Source organism: Larus michahellis, chromosome 2 (genome assembly GCF_964199755.1).
Source record: "Larus michahellis chromosome 2, bLarMic1.1, whole genome shotgun sequence".
In the NCBI taxonomy this organism is placed as follows: domain Eukaryota; kingdom Metazoa; phylum Chordata; class Aves; order Charadriiformes; family Laridae; genus Larus; species Larus michahellis.
In genome coordinates this window covers 61,168,063-61,180,871 of record NC_133897.1, presented here as the reverse complement: position 1 = coordinate 61,180,871, position 12,809 = coordinate 61,168,063, and the positions used below count along the sequence as shown (strand labels likewise).

General features: G+C 39.7%; 1 protein-coding gene across 2 annotated transcripts in view; it reads right to left on the bottom strand.

Moving 5' to 3' along the window:
• RAMP3 (receptor activity modifying protein 3) overlaps positions 1-12,809 on the bottom strand; it is a 55,311-nt gene that overhangs the window by 28,150 nt on the left and 14,352 nt on the right. For both annotated transcript variants that reach the window (XM_074575652.1, XM_074575653.1), the window contains exons 2-3: positions 9,666-9,695; positions 6,810-6,942 (exon numbers count right to left, since the gene is read on the bottom strand). In XM_074575652.1, the coding sequence (XP_074431753.1) occupies positions 6,810-6,942; positions 9,666-9,695 (163 nt within the window). The remainder of the gene's footprint in view (positions 1-6,809; positions 6,943-9,665; positions 9,696-12,809) is intronic.

The following is a 12,809-nucleotide window of genomic DNA, read 5'->3' as shown; positions in this document are numbered from 1 at the left end:
TGCTCATTCATGTTTAAAGACTGAATGTTTTATCAAACTTTGTTTAAAGCATTTTGATGAAAAAAAACCCAAAACAATTAGAAATCATGGTAGCCCTTGAAATGAAAACAGATGGAACTTGAAAATTAACTAGAAAAAAGCAATTGCCATTCATGGAGGGCAACTGCAAAAGTTTTGTCCCAATATCTTAATCAATCAAGTGAGGCAAACAATTTTTACTTAACTATGTTAATAGCACGGTAAATGGTGAAGAAGAAGATGTAGGTGTAGTTACACAGACTGTTTTAGATGACTTACAAATGTGGGCTTATCTAAATCACATGCATTTTAACACTGGTGAATGCAAGATCCAGAAACAAACAATATACGTCACACAAGTCCCTCTGAGAAGGACTTAAAATCTTGTACAGGTCATAGAGCCTGTCCTCCTGAAATTACAAGGTAGCTAGGAGGCTGTGGTGGTGTGCTCTCCTCTTTCCCCCCTCCCCGGCTCCTGCTCAAGCCATAACCATCAGTGGGAGTTGTGATGAGTTGCACCTGGGCTTTGGGGGATGGCTGGCAACACAGTCAACACACTGTGGGAATGGGGACCTAGACATTCTGTTGCTAGGCAAATATGAGTATAGGTCAATTATCTCACTCTATAAATAGTGGACAGCCCAAGAGCCCTTTGAGCTCTCCTGCCCGGCAGCGGGTTGCACACCAGGATCTCCCCTGCAGTGGGGACACCCCCTCAAGGTTACTACTTGAGACTTAGGCACAACAGAGTCTCAGTAAGTGGTTAATAGCATGCTAACTTTGAAATCTTAGCTAAGCGATACAAAGGATTGATTGCGCATTATGTCCTTTAGACACAAACCGTTGACCAAGTCTGGGACTAGGATTGGATCCAGCCGCACCTAGACTCCTCTCTGAGAAGGAGTTTAGAAAGCAAGGGGGTCCTTTCTGAACCTCGGGACTCAACAGGAGGGCCTCCCTGACGGTTCTGTCCGACCCTGCCCTCTATGCAGTAACCAACCAAGCGTACCTTGCCATCAAATCTCATAAAACACTGACGCATTTACTATCAACTTTGTTAAATCGCTGTTTTATGTCAATAAATATTTCACTGCTTCTCTCCTGTTAATCACTCCGTCCGCAATAGAGGGTTAATGCAATACACAAATATTTTGGCAGAAGAAAAATGCTGAATACCCAGTAGGTTCAGAGGAAGAAATAGGGAAGTCTGTACGTAACACTATGCAAACTACTTCTGGGTGAAATATTCAATTCTAGACTGGAATCCACTCTCCAAAAGAAAAGCTGCCAAAACTTGGAAGGGTTCAAGAAGTCTGAAATAGATGCGTTATCATGACAAGCTGTAAAACTTTGACCTTAATTTATCAAAAAAAAAAAAAAAGTGATTGAGAGGTGACTTAAAAGCGATTTGGTTGTATTTAATTGGGAAAAAAGAATTTCTGACAACAGAAGAAATTTTACCGTATCAGGGAAATACATAAGAAGGTATAATCACTGGGAACTGGAGTCAGGCAAGCAGATGAGAAATAAGACACATTGTCTTCTGATTGTGAACAGTGAACCCTTAGGAACAGATGTATAACAGATCAATACTAATTTGGTATCTTTTAAATGAAGAGTTGATGCCTTCTCATAAGATACTTGTTCACTCTTACAGGGTTTAAACAATGACTAGTGGGCAGACTGCGTGGCCTGTATTAGTCAACAGTGCAGACCAGATGGCCATAGACATCCCTCTGGCCTGAAAATTACTGAAATGCTAGTAACTACACTCAGAAACATTTGGAAAATGGGGACGCAGAACAGAGAGGGGATATGAGTGCTTGGGAGCAGATCAAAAACTTCATGAGACACCGAGAACCAGCACAAGGCACACTGCGGTCCCATATTTCCACAGGGGTTAGGGCTGGGGGAGACACAGGGATTTGTTTAGAGACTGTTTGTTCTAGCTAAATTGTTTCCAGGATCTAGTTAGAAGTATTTAGAAAATCCTTTCATTAGCTAAGAATAGAAAGTAATCTACGCAACTACAATAAGCAACATTTGTTCAGCTCTGGGTACTCCCATCTTCATCTGGCCACTTGCTTCAGGAATTAGTCGTACGTGGCCTCTTGACTACAGCCCCAGTGTAACCAGACCAGGATTTATCACACAGAGCACGGTGAAAAAAATGTGACAATTAATAATGGGCTTAGGTTTGTGGACAGTAGCAGATTTTATATATTTAGCTGCAGTTGCTAAATATTAAGAAAATAATACAGAGGTATAATATATCTAAGTTATCTATATCACATATAATACAAAAATATATATGTTATTATAAATATATAAAACATAAGAGAAATATTACACATTAAGAATAAAAAGTTCTCTGTAATTTCCAGTCTTCTGGGGAACAAAAATTATATTCGCTTTTGATAACTCCTCATAGCTTTCACCCACACTTCAGTCTCGGCTTATTCACGTGCCATGTATCATAATTTCCTGTCATTTAAACCACCAAGTCGCATTTTCATCTTCAGGGCTCCCTCTGAACAGCCTAAAAGCATCAGCAAAACTGTGAACAGCTGATCTCCTCCTCTTTTGTCAATGAATGTCTCCAGCTGCTTTTTGAAGGTTATACCTTTCTGGTAAAGTGTTTCTGGTTGTCCTTCATATTCCAGTATCCCAGCAAGTACCACTGAAACCCACCACATCTAAGTAACTTATAATATTTTAAAATGCCATTTTGATCCCTCATCATATTTAAGCTTTCAAATACCTTTGGACAATCTGACCCAGAGTATTTGCATCCTAATTTCTGTATGGATCCTCGCAGAAAAATGTGAAAAATAAGAACGAAACTTTCTCCTGATAGTGCTTCTGTAAAGCTTTACCTGAAATTTTACAGTTTATATGCGATCATTAGACATTTCCAGCAAGATCAAAATCAGCTATGGAAGCTAAAACTCTTATACTGGCTTCCAGTACCAGTTGCCACACATGAAAGCCTCGTCTGTTTAAAATCTGTCAAAAGGCTGCTTTTTAAAGAAAATTAGTTTGTTAAGAATAAAGTTAAGAAACAAGTAACGGAGCTGTCAGAAAATCGTACTGTATAATTAAGTTACAGCAAATTGAAGTCACTGAAATCTCTCTCATGATTTTCTGTTTGGCCAAACAGTGAAGCAATGCAGATGATACAGGTGGGGCAGAGAATGGCTTGAGAGCAGCCATGAGGAGGACTTGGGGGTGCTGGTGGATGGGAAATTGGACATGAGCTGGCAATGCATGCTTGTAGCCAAGAAAGACAACCCCATCCTGGGCTGCATCAAAAGAAGTATGGCCAGCAGGTCAAGGGAGGTGATTCTACCCCTCTACTCTGCTCTGGTGAGACCCCACCTGGAGTATTGCATCCAGCTTTGGAGTCCTCAACACAAGAAGGACATGGACCTGTTCGAATGGGTACAGCAGAGGGCCACAAAGATGATCTGGAGCACCTCCTGTATGAGGACAGGCTGAGAGAGTTGGGGTTGTTCAGCCTGGAGAAGAGAAGGCTCCAGGGAGACCTTGTAGCAGCCTTCCAGTACCTAAAGAGGGCCTACAGGACAGATGGGGAGGTACTCGTGAGCAGGGAGTGTAGCGATAGGACAAGGGGTAACGGCTTTAAACTGAAGGAGAGTAGATTTAGATTAGATACTGGAAGAAATTCTTTACTGCGAGGGTGGTGAGGCACTGGAACAGGTTGCCCAGGGAAGTTGTGGATGCCCCATCCCTGGAAGTGTTCAAGGCCAGGCTGGATGGGGCTTTGAGCAACCTGGTCTAGTGGGAGGTGTCCCTGCCCATGGCAGGGGCATTGGAACTACATGATCTTTAAGGTCCCTTCCAACCCAAACAATTCTGTGATTCTATAATTGCTATTTACAATCCCATAACCAAGGACAGCCATTTAACCTGAAGAGCTAAAACTCCTCCATAAAACAAAGAGTTTAGAAAAGAAGCAGATTTCCATAAATGATTACATTTTGATATAAGATACAAAGCGAAATTTTGCAAGATCTTTGTAACTGAAAAGCACTATGCAGAAATTACTGTATGAAGAAACAGTTTGCTTCATACAAAGCTCACAGTTTAAACCCACCATCTGATCAGGTTGACTAATTTTTACTGCTGGAGGCCAGATGTAAACTAATACTACCAGGCTTAAATATCTGAGTTTTAAGCGACCATGGCTAGAAATACCATTTTTTCATTAATTTGTCAGAATACTCCAAATAAAGAAGTGTTTCAGTCCCATCTGTCAGGGTTCCTCCAATAAGCTGGAAGAAATTAGCCTATATGCTTATTATATAAAGCATGACATGAAATTACAATGTCGGTTCTCAAAAGAGTAAAATTCTTAAAGGCAGATGTAAATGTGCTGCTTCTTCAGTGCAATGAACCCTTAAGATAAGTTTGTAATCAGAGTGATAATGCTTGACTAATACTTGATTCAGGAAATAAATTCCAAAACAAATTCCTCCCTCTACTCTCTCCTAAGCTAGAGCTTGAAATACAAGTGACAGAAAGACATTTTTAAAAAACTATATTATATAAAAATGTGAAAGATTTTTGTTTTGGAAGAGGCTGCAATTCTACTTCTGGTACTGCACATGGGGAAATATGAGAAAAAGCCTCAGTCTGACCGATTTCTTCAGACAAAACAATCTCCTAGATAGGCAGGGATTTTCTTGTACAGGGAATGAAAATGACACCAAAGGGTAAGTGCGATCGGAAAGGATAAAAGCAAGGTGGATTCTGAACTCTTAATTGAAAATCAGGAGAACTCAGAGACTTCAGTCACCTCCAAACCTTGAAAAAAATCTCACACCAAAATATTTAAACTTTTGAAGACATTTTAGCGCAAGGCTTGCAAAAATCTGCCTGCTTCTTCACCTGCATTAACAAAGGCAGAGTTTAGTATTTTGACTCCTGTAGGTACCTTTCTTTCTCTGCTGCAAGTAGTCCCATTAGTTAAGGACACTTACCAGTATGAACAAGATATCAACAAAGAACTCTGTTTTCTGATTATAATACAATTATAATGAAGATCAGATGGAGCAAAATTACAGTGCTTCCTTCAAAATAAGTCAAACAACTTACACCTCGATGAGTTGCAAAATTAAAATTATTGCCCCATAACGCACAGATATTTGTTAAATACATTTAGCAGTACCTGCATTGCAACGATTTTCTTTTCCTTTGTATGCTAACAATTCTTTGTCAGATTTGAATGCAATTTCTGCAAGCTGGATAAAAAGGGCTTACCTCCTCTTGCTCTTCCCCACAGTTGGAGAGAGCTGCATGAGTGCATCTTTCACTCCAGTGCATGTGTTTTAAGAAACTATCTTTTTAAAGGTTGTAAAGTCATCTAGGGTGTGCAAATAAAAGCACTAAGAAGTAATCGCATCCAAGTTGTTAGTGTGCTGTCAGATTATGAAACATTATCAACATTATCAGGTGGGACATGTCAACACGGGTGTCAGCGGTAAGAGACACATGGGGAACTGCTGCAGCATAGCACAGCAGTCCAACATTTTGTTATCTATCGTATCTACTGGTGATCAGCTAGTTAAAATCTTGCATAAGGTGACTGCAAAATCTTGCATCACGTGAGGTGATACTAAATAGGAGACACGACCAACGATCATATGAGACAAGAACATATCCGGGGCTAAATGGCACCGTTACAGGTGTGGTGACAGCTAGCTTGTGGCTCCCCTGCCTCTGGGGCAGCCCCAAAAATGGCACCAGCGCAGCTTCAAATCCAGGAAGATGTTCTGCTTCAGGCTGGCTCGTACCACACCAGAGCTAATTCACTTGAGTCTCGTTTTCTGAAGTGCTGAACACCTGCAGTTTCCTCTGATTTCAGTTGGTGCAGAGGGTACTCAGCGCTTCCGAAAACCAAACATTATGCATGAGTAGACACGCTCTGAAGAACCAGATGCTCCACAAAGGCCAAAACTGCCACCACTCACAGAAGCCCTGTGAGTCTCCTCCAGAGCAGAGTCTGAAGTGTGCAGCTTCAGAGAGAGATGCTCAAATACCTCCAGCAGCTACAGAACAGGAATAGAGAGAAGAAAATAATAATGCCACCCTCACTACTGTCAGTCTTGCAGTATTTTAGACATCTGAACAAGATGGGCGGTGCTCACTCTCTCCAAGTTATCTGGCAGGCAAAGAAACAAACTGCAGCAGTTTCAATAGGCCGAATCGTTTTACATTTGGACAGGACAATTTCACACAAGAGGTGGATTGCTGAAACAGCGTATGAGGAAATATTCCTGTCATTTCAATAAAAGAAGGAAATCTGTTGCTACCATCAGAGAAAACAGAATAGCGTTAATCGTAAAAGCACATCGCTTCAGTGGTTTCACAGTAAAAAAAAAAATTAAAATTATTTAAGTAACATTTGCCTAAAATGCACAGAAATATCAACTAAATATAAACACAACTGTCTGAGGTAAAAAGAACAGCAGATAGTATCAATTAGCCCACTGCTTAGTTTTCATTGAAGCGCTCTATATTGTGCACTCTCTGAGTTAAGAGCTGGCTCTCTCTGTGCGCGTGAAGCCATTCTGCAGGGACTTAAGAACTACAGCTTAGCCCTCTGCAACTGGCAACCAAATACAGGAGGATTTCAATTTATCTGGAACACAAATGCATCAGGGATATATTAGGGATGCAGGCATTACGGTGTTTTTCGTATGTGATCCTTTTTTTCAAGGACAAACACCAAAAAGGTGAGAACGATCAAAACCAAAACTGACTCTTACATGATAAATTCTGTCAGGTTGCACCATTTTTTAGAGTCCACTTTCTTCATCATCTCTTCAAAGGATTTTCCACAGGCAGGCAACTTTTCTAACATGAGAGATTCATTGCAGAGATTAGTCTGTTGACGTGCACCTAGGTAAAATCAGAAAGCACCTTAAAACTCAAACACTGAAATAGAAGAAGCACGAACACATCACTCACAAACTCCTTCACATAATTCTGCTTGTCACCTACACTGTTGCAAACCTAACATTCAGCTTTCTAGACAATTTTCTAGATAAAATATACCTTTACATAAATTAATTAAAAACATAACTTAATATCACATACTATATGTTACCATATATAGTATCACCTTTTAGACAGAGCATAGAGGAACATACCTAGTCACTCTTCTGATCTTACTTAGCTTCTACTCATGCTAATTTATTACTGTCTGTTTGCATCTATAGTTAAAAGCTAACTGGAATTACTGATCACGTACTTCAGTGTAGAAAGCACTTCTCAAGCCTATACAGGTCTGTCCCACTGAACTAACCATATGACTGTAAATGAACTTGGATGTCGGAAACAACTGTATATCTTACCAGCTAAAGGGCTCAAAATCCCACAGTCACAATTAAGCTTTGTTTTTTAGTATATCTTTAGTATATATTAAAGGAATTCTCTACCATTATCTGATGTTGATGTTACAAGCATGCGGCTACTTGCAAAGAGTTAATCCTGACTTGAGCAAGTCCCTATCTTTTGCAATCACTAATGGCAACTCCACAATATTTAGAGTCAAAGTCAAAGGTCTTTCTCATCCAGCCTACGCCCGCATTGAAATACAAAGATAGTATTTTGACACCATCCTATGATTTCTTATAAAATTAAAACTCAGAAAAAATTCTATTGAGACTAACTAAAGCATTTGATTTTAATAAGGCTGAAACACTTTGTCTTGACTTAGTTAAATGTGTCTTGCTTTACCTTTATAATTTTCCTATTTTGATTGCTCTGTTATATACAAAATGCATACATTTTGTAAAAAATTACCTGTAAGCATATGTATATCAACATATTTAATATAAATGCCTAAATTAAATTAGTCAGAAAAAAACAGTGTCGTTTCTTCTTTTTACAGCAGTACAAATCTGAGAAAAGGATTTAACTGAACAAAACTGCAACCATAACAAACCTCTTAGGAGGTGTCAGGCAACCCTCCTGAGAACTCTGGAGGAACAGCTTTTTTTAAGAATAAAGCCAAGAAGAACAGAACACTTCGTCCTTTTTTAATCATACAGAAAACAAGTCTAAGTAGAATCAGGTCTCGCACCTTTTTCATCTGAACTTACATTTTTACTCAGACCCTATTTACGCCAGTGAGAGGAGGTATTTCTTTTCCTTCTATTAGTTACTTTGAGAGCAGGATCCCATCATTGCTGAAAGAGCTGGCGGTTTTAATTTTACCTGGTGACAGCCAAACACGCTGCCAGGTGAAGTGAGGTCAAAGGCATGCAAGCCTTCACTTGAAGAGAAGTCAGGCACAGTCCTCACCCTCAAAAGGGCCCCGTTCCTCACTATTTAGTCCAGAAAACTTAAGGCAAGATGACTGGTTTCAGGCTTCACATCATGACCCAGCCATCAATCAGAAACTTGAACACCTCCATTCGAAATGGGGCATGTGATTGCAAAACAGGCTCAAGTGCACATTAAGTGTCTCACCCATGAAGGAGATGGCTCCTCCGGAGCCCAGGCAGGAACACCTTGCAATTTAACTCCAACTACCGTAGCCGACTCTTTAGTTGGGGAAATCAATGACACAGTGATGCCATGTGCCAAACGAGAGACAAGCTGTCACATCTGACCAAAGAAATTACTTTGCTTTCACGTGCTTTCCAATGGTAGCAGACCCATAACCGGACAGCCTACGTCACCTCTGAAACGCCAAGCCTACTATTTCATACGGACCACAAACCTCTCCAGGCATATGGCCGACTCACTGGGACTTGACCCTACCTACCTCCTTCACCACATCTGATTGTCAGAGCTCTTAGAGCTGACACTAAGCCTTCATCCATGTCAGAAAAAAATCACAACTACAGTTAATCACCAGTGATAGAAATGATGAAAGTTACAAAACAGCGGCAGTGCAATTTTGTCCTTGGGAAGTTAACATGATAGCATGGACCCTGCCCACGTAAGCTTCCCCACCAATTCATCTGGCAGCTGCAGCAGTTATACTCTTCATGGCTAGATTTGCACATGAATGTTAAGGCTGGGCAGAATTCAAACCCAGATATTAAAATTGCATAGCTGGCAACCTAAATCCTACAATGATGCTTTGACAAAAGTTACGCAAAGCTGCCTTCCCTGGCAGGGTATTCTGAATAGCCAGCTATCACTTGATTTATATCCCTATAAATCCAACAGAATACAAGTTTCTCCTCCATTACGTCATGTGTGTTGACAATTTACTTCAGGCCCTTCCCAGCGAGGTATTTAAATGGATTTTCCATGGCTTTGGTATTTTTGGTTGGCTCTCTTTAGAGCTTCAGTATTTCGGAGGGTTATAGAAAAAGCTCTGATAAAGTCATTTGACGGGAACAATCTGATGACATCAGAGTTTCTGTCTGAATCCCTGGACAAAGGGGTTACAAATGATGAATAATTCTACACTTTTACCATCTCTATTGAGACTGACCGTTACAAAACACTACAACACTTTCTGTTCATGCAGTCGATGGACAAGACCAGTTGTAAAAAATGCATGACGGTTGCCCAATTGAAATGAGATAGGATGAAAGCGCTTCTCAAATGGCTGCCATTAACAAAACAGAAACTGAAGTTTGAATTTTAGAAGTAAAGCTCACCTGTGAATCCAAGCATCACTAGACCATTAACTAGGGGGGGAAAAAAAAAAAAAAAAGAGATGAGTTAGATATCTCCATACATACTATTATATAAGAGAATTAGTGCAGATACAAGCAAACTTCCGTATAATTTAGATTTCAACAGAATACTCAAATTGTTCATTCAAACATTAGTTTCAGTTTTATTACAGAATGTGCCTGAATGGGAAAATAAACATTTAGAGAAGGTTATGTTTATAAATTTCTTTTTAATCTATCTTTTAAATGGCTGACTCATGCAGAGTTGTTACGGGTCTGCCCACACCACTTCTTTCCTGTAGTTTACAATGTTAAGGATTAGGGACAGGGAAATTTTTACTTTAAGCTTCTTGAGGGTGAAAAAGTTGGAGAAGATAACACATTCACTCGCAATGTAGGTGAACCACACATTCTAAAGTGTAGAACACAAAAAAAAAAAAACATCCTTTTGCTATTAAAATTAAGCAAGCACAGAATCATAAACAAGCGTGTACTCCGTTCATTTGGAAACGTAACACTGTGTTTCATGGTCTCCACCCTTTGCACAGTGGAGTCATACATTTTGAAAAATGTTACACTGAAAAGCCATAAGCTTCTCATGCGGACATTATGCTAACACAGGTATGTCGAAAGAGCATCCGAATGGAAACGCAGGCTACACCAACAGAAGGAGTCTTCTGATCAGCTATTTGCAGTACATCCAGATGGACTAAATTAACAGAAGCCCAGTGTTTGCACAGCTCCAGCCACACTTAGGATTTTGCAAATATAGCCGAGGGATGTGGCTTTAATTATTTTTGATGTACCACTAAAAAAAAAAAAATTGCTGATAAATCTTTATAGTGTTAACCTTGCATCAGAAATGAAATTACTAATTTCACACAGACGGCGGCCTCCTTGTTTATACGCTATGCGTCACTCCAGTAAAATGAATCAAGATAAACGTAGCAGAACATCAGTCCCAATCATACTGATATAGACTGTGCATTCATTGAGATATGCCAAGCTCTCAACTGAGTTAACTGCAAATTGTTGTGTACATATATCTGAGAAGAATTTAAACCCTTTTAATGAACATATTTTTTCTGCTAGACAGGCATTAACCTCTGTCTTAGTTACTAATGAGCCAGAATGTACTGAAACTGAAGAGAGGGAATCCAAGTATCACAAAATTCTGCTGCATCCAAACTCACAGAGCTGAAACTCCATTATACACTCTGATGGCTGTATCTCTTTCACAAATAGAGCACTTTTCTTTCCAGGCTATTAGCTGTTATACCAGTAAACATACTTGAGTTGCTGGGTAGGTTTTTTTCTTTAATCCTCACTTGAAAATGTGCCTTATCAACTGCAGAAAACTGAAGTTCAAATTAAAACCACACACTTCAGGAGAAAGACAAACCCACCCGTTCTGAGGAAACAGTTTAGACACACGAAGGTGCCCCAGATGCTCCCATTGAAGACCACAGGCTGCACCCCCAATTCTTACTCTATCAAGTCACTGATCTCTAAATCCTTCACAGTTATTGCTGCAGTAATCCTCACAAGACCACGGTGAGGCAAATAAAACAGGATTTACAACACAAGAGAACCAGTAAGAAAAAACAACGCACCCGTGTTTTACAGAGGAGAGGCTGAGTGACTACCCCAGTGTCAGGCAGGGAAGCTGTGATAAACCAAGTACTGAATAAAGGCTCACAGGTTTGTGCTCACAAATCCCCCTGCTCACAGGAAAACGTGCTTTTTGTATTTTCTGATCCAGTCGTAACAAAGTAACACAGGATGTTTTGCACCTATCGTCAAACAAAAGAGTCCAGATACCTTCAGAGAAGGGTAAAACAACAATCCAGACCACCATTTGGGCCACCTCTCTGTTTTCTTTATTCCTAGATATTCAACGCATAATAAAGATTTAATCAGGAGACCACAGTTTGTTGGCCGTGATAGTTTACACAAGAAGTATGACCTTTCCAGAAGCTCTTTTAAGAAGGGGCAAATTCAGCCTATTCCTTCAAAGACTGATGCCAGATGCCATCACATTTTCTAGATACACGGAGGAGGCAAAGTGGGTCACCGTGTTGGAAGGTGTTGCCACCATGATCCCAAAAATAAACAGTTGTGATACACTCCTACCTGAACTAGCATCTAAGGGAGGGAAAAGGGGGTTCAGTTTAACTGTACCAGTTGCCTGCAGGTTTAACCATGTTAATAATGGACCACAGCCATGGCCTTTAACTTTTTATTTTCTCCATCCACTGTAGCAGCGTGTATGATGGCCCCTAGCATTAGTGGAACCAGACGTGAAGGGACCACCAAGCTTATAGCCAGCACAAGAGGTGAAGGAAAGCACCATCAAACGAAAGATGGGGAAAAACAGGTTTTAAGAGCCTTTGGAAAGAGAAAGAAAAAGAAAAGATAAGCAAAATAGGATAAAGTAACAGAAAATAAGGAGACCAAGAAAAATCCAAGTTTTTATTAACAACCTACTTCAAAATCTTGTATATGGAAAAAAAAAAAAGAAAATCCAGTCCAAGACTTCAGCCTTCACTTCAGCCTCTTATTATCTACTCTCTACTCTGTTTTTGTAAACAGACATTCTTCTGACATTAAAAAGGGAATTCAGAATGCAATACGTGAATTCTCTTTTGTGATACATGAGAGGAGTAACTGTCCTATAATTTTTCAAGTATATAAACTTCTGCTTTTCTGTGAAATGGATAAATATTTCTCAATGTTTATTTTTCTGTTATAATATTATTATTCACTGGTATTTTTTTTTCCAGAGGCTTAGAAGTAGCACTGAAAGTCTCTGTAATGCAACTACTTTATAAATCTGAAGCAGCATATGAATTGCTGTGGGTTCTTCCTACTGCACGTTCCTCCAAACACTTTGTAAAAATACTTTTGAAAACCTTGTGTAAGTATATAAGGGAAACGTTAGAATATTATTTAACCTTGCCTGAACATTTCTTCAGGGTGCTGCAATTACTGACAGGATAGTAAGCTTTCTGAGCGGCTCCAATACTTTCTCAGAATACAGGTATCAAATAATTCTGGTTTTACCTGACCACTGTATGCAGCTTTTCACAAGCAATTACAACAGTGTAATCCTATGTATATTCTTCT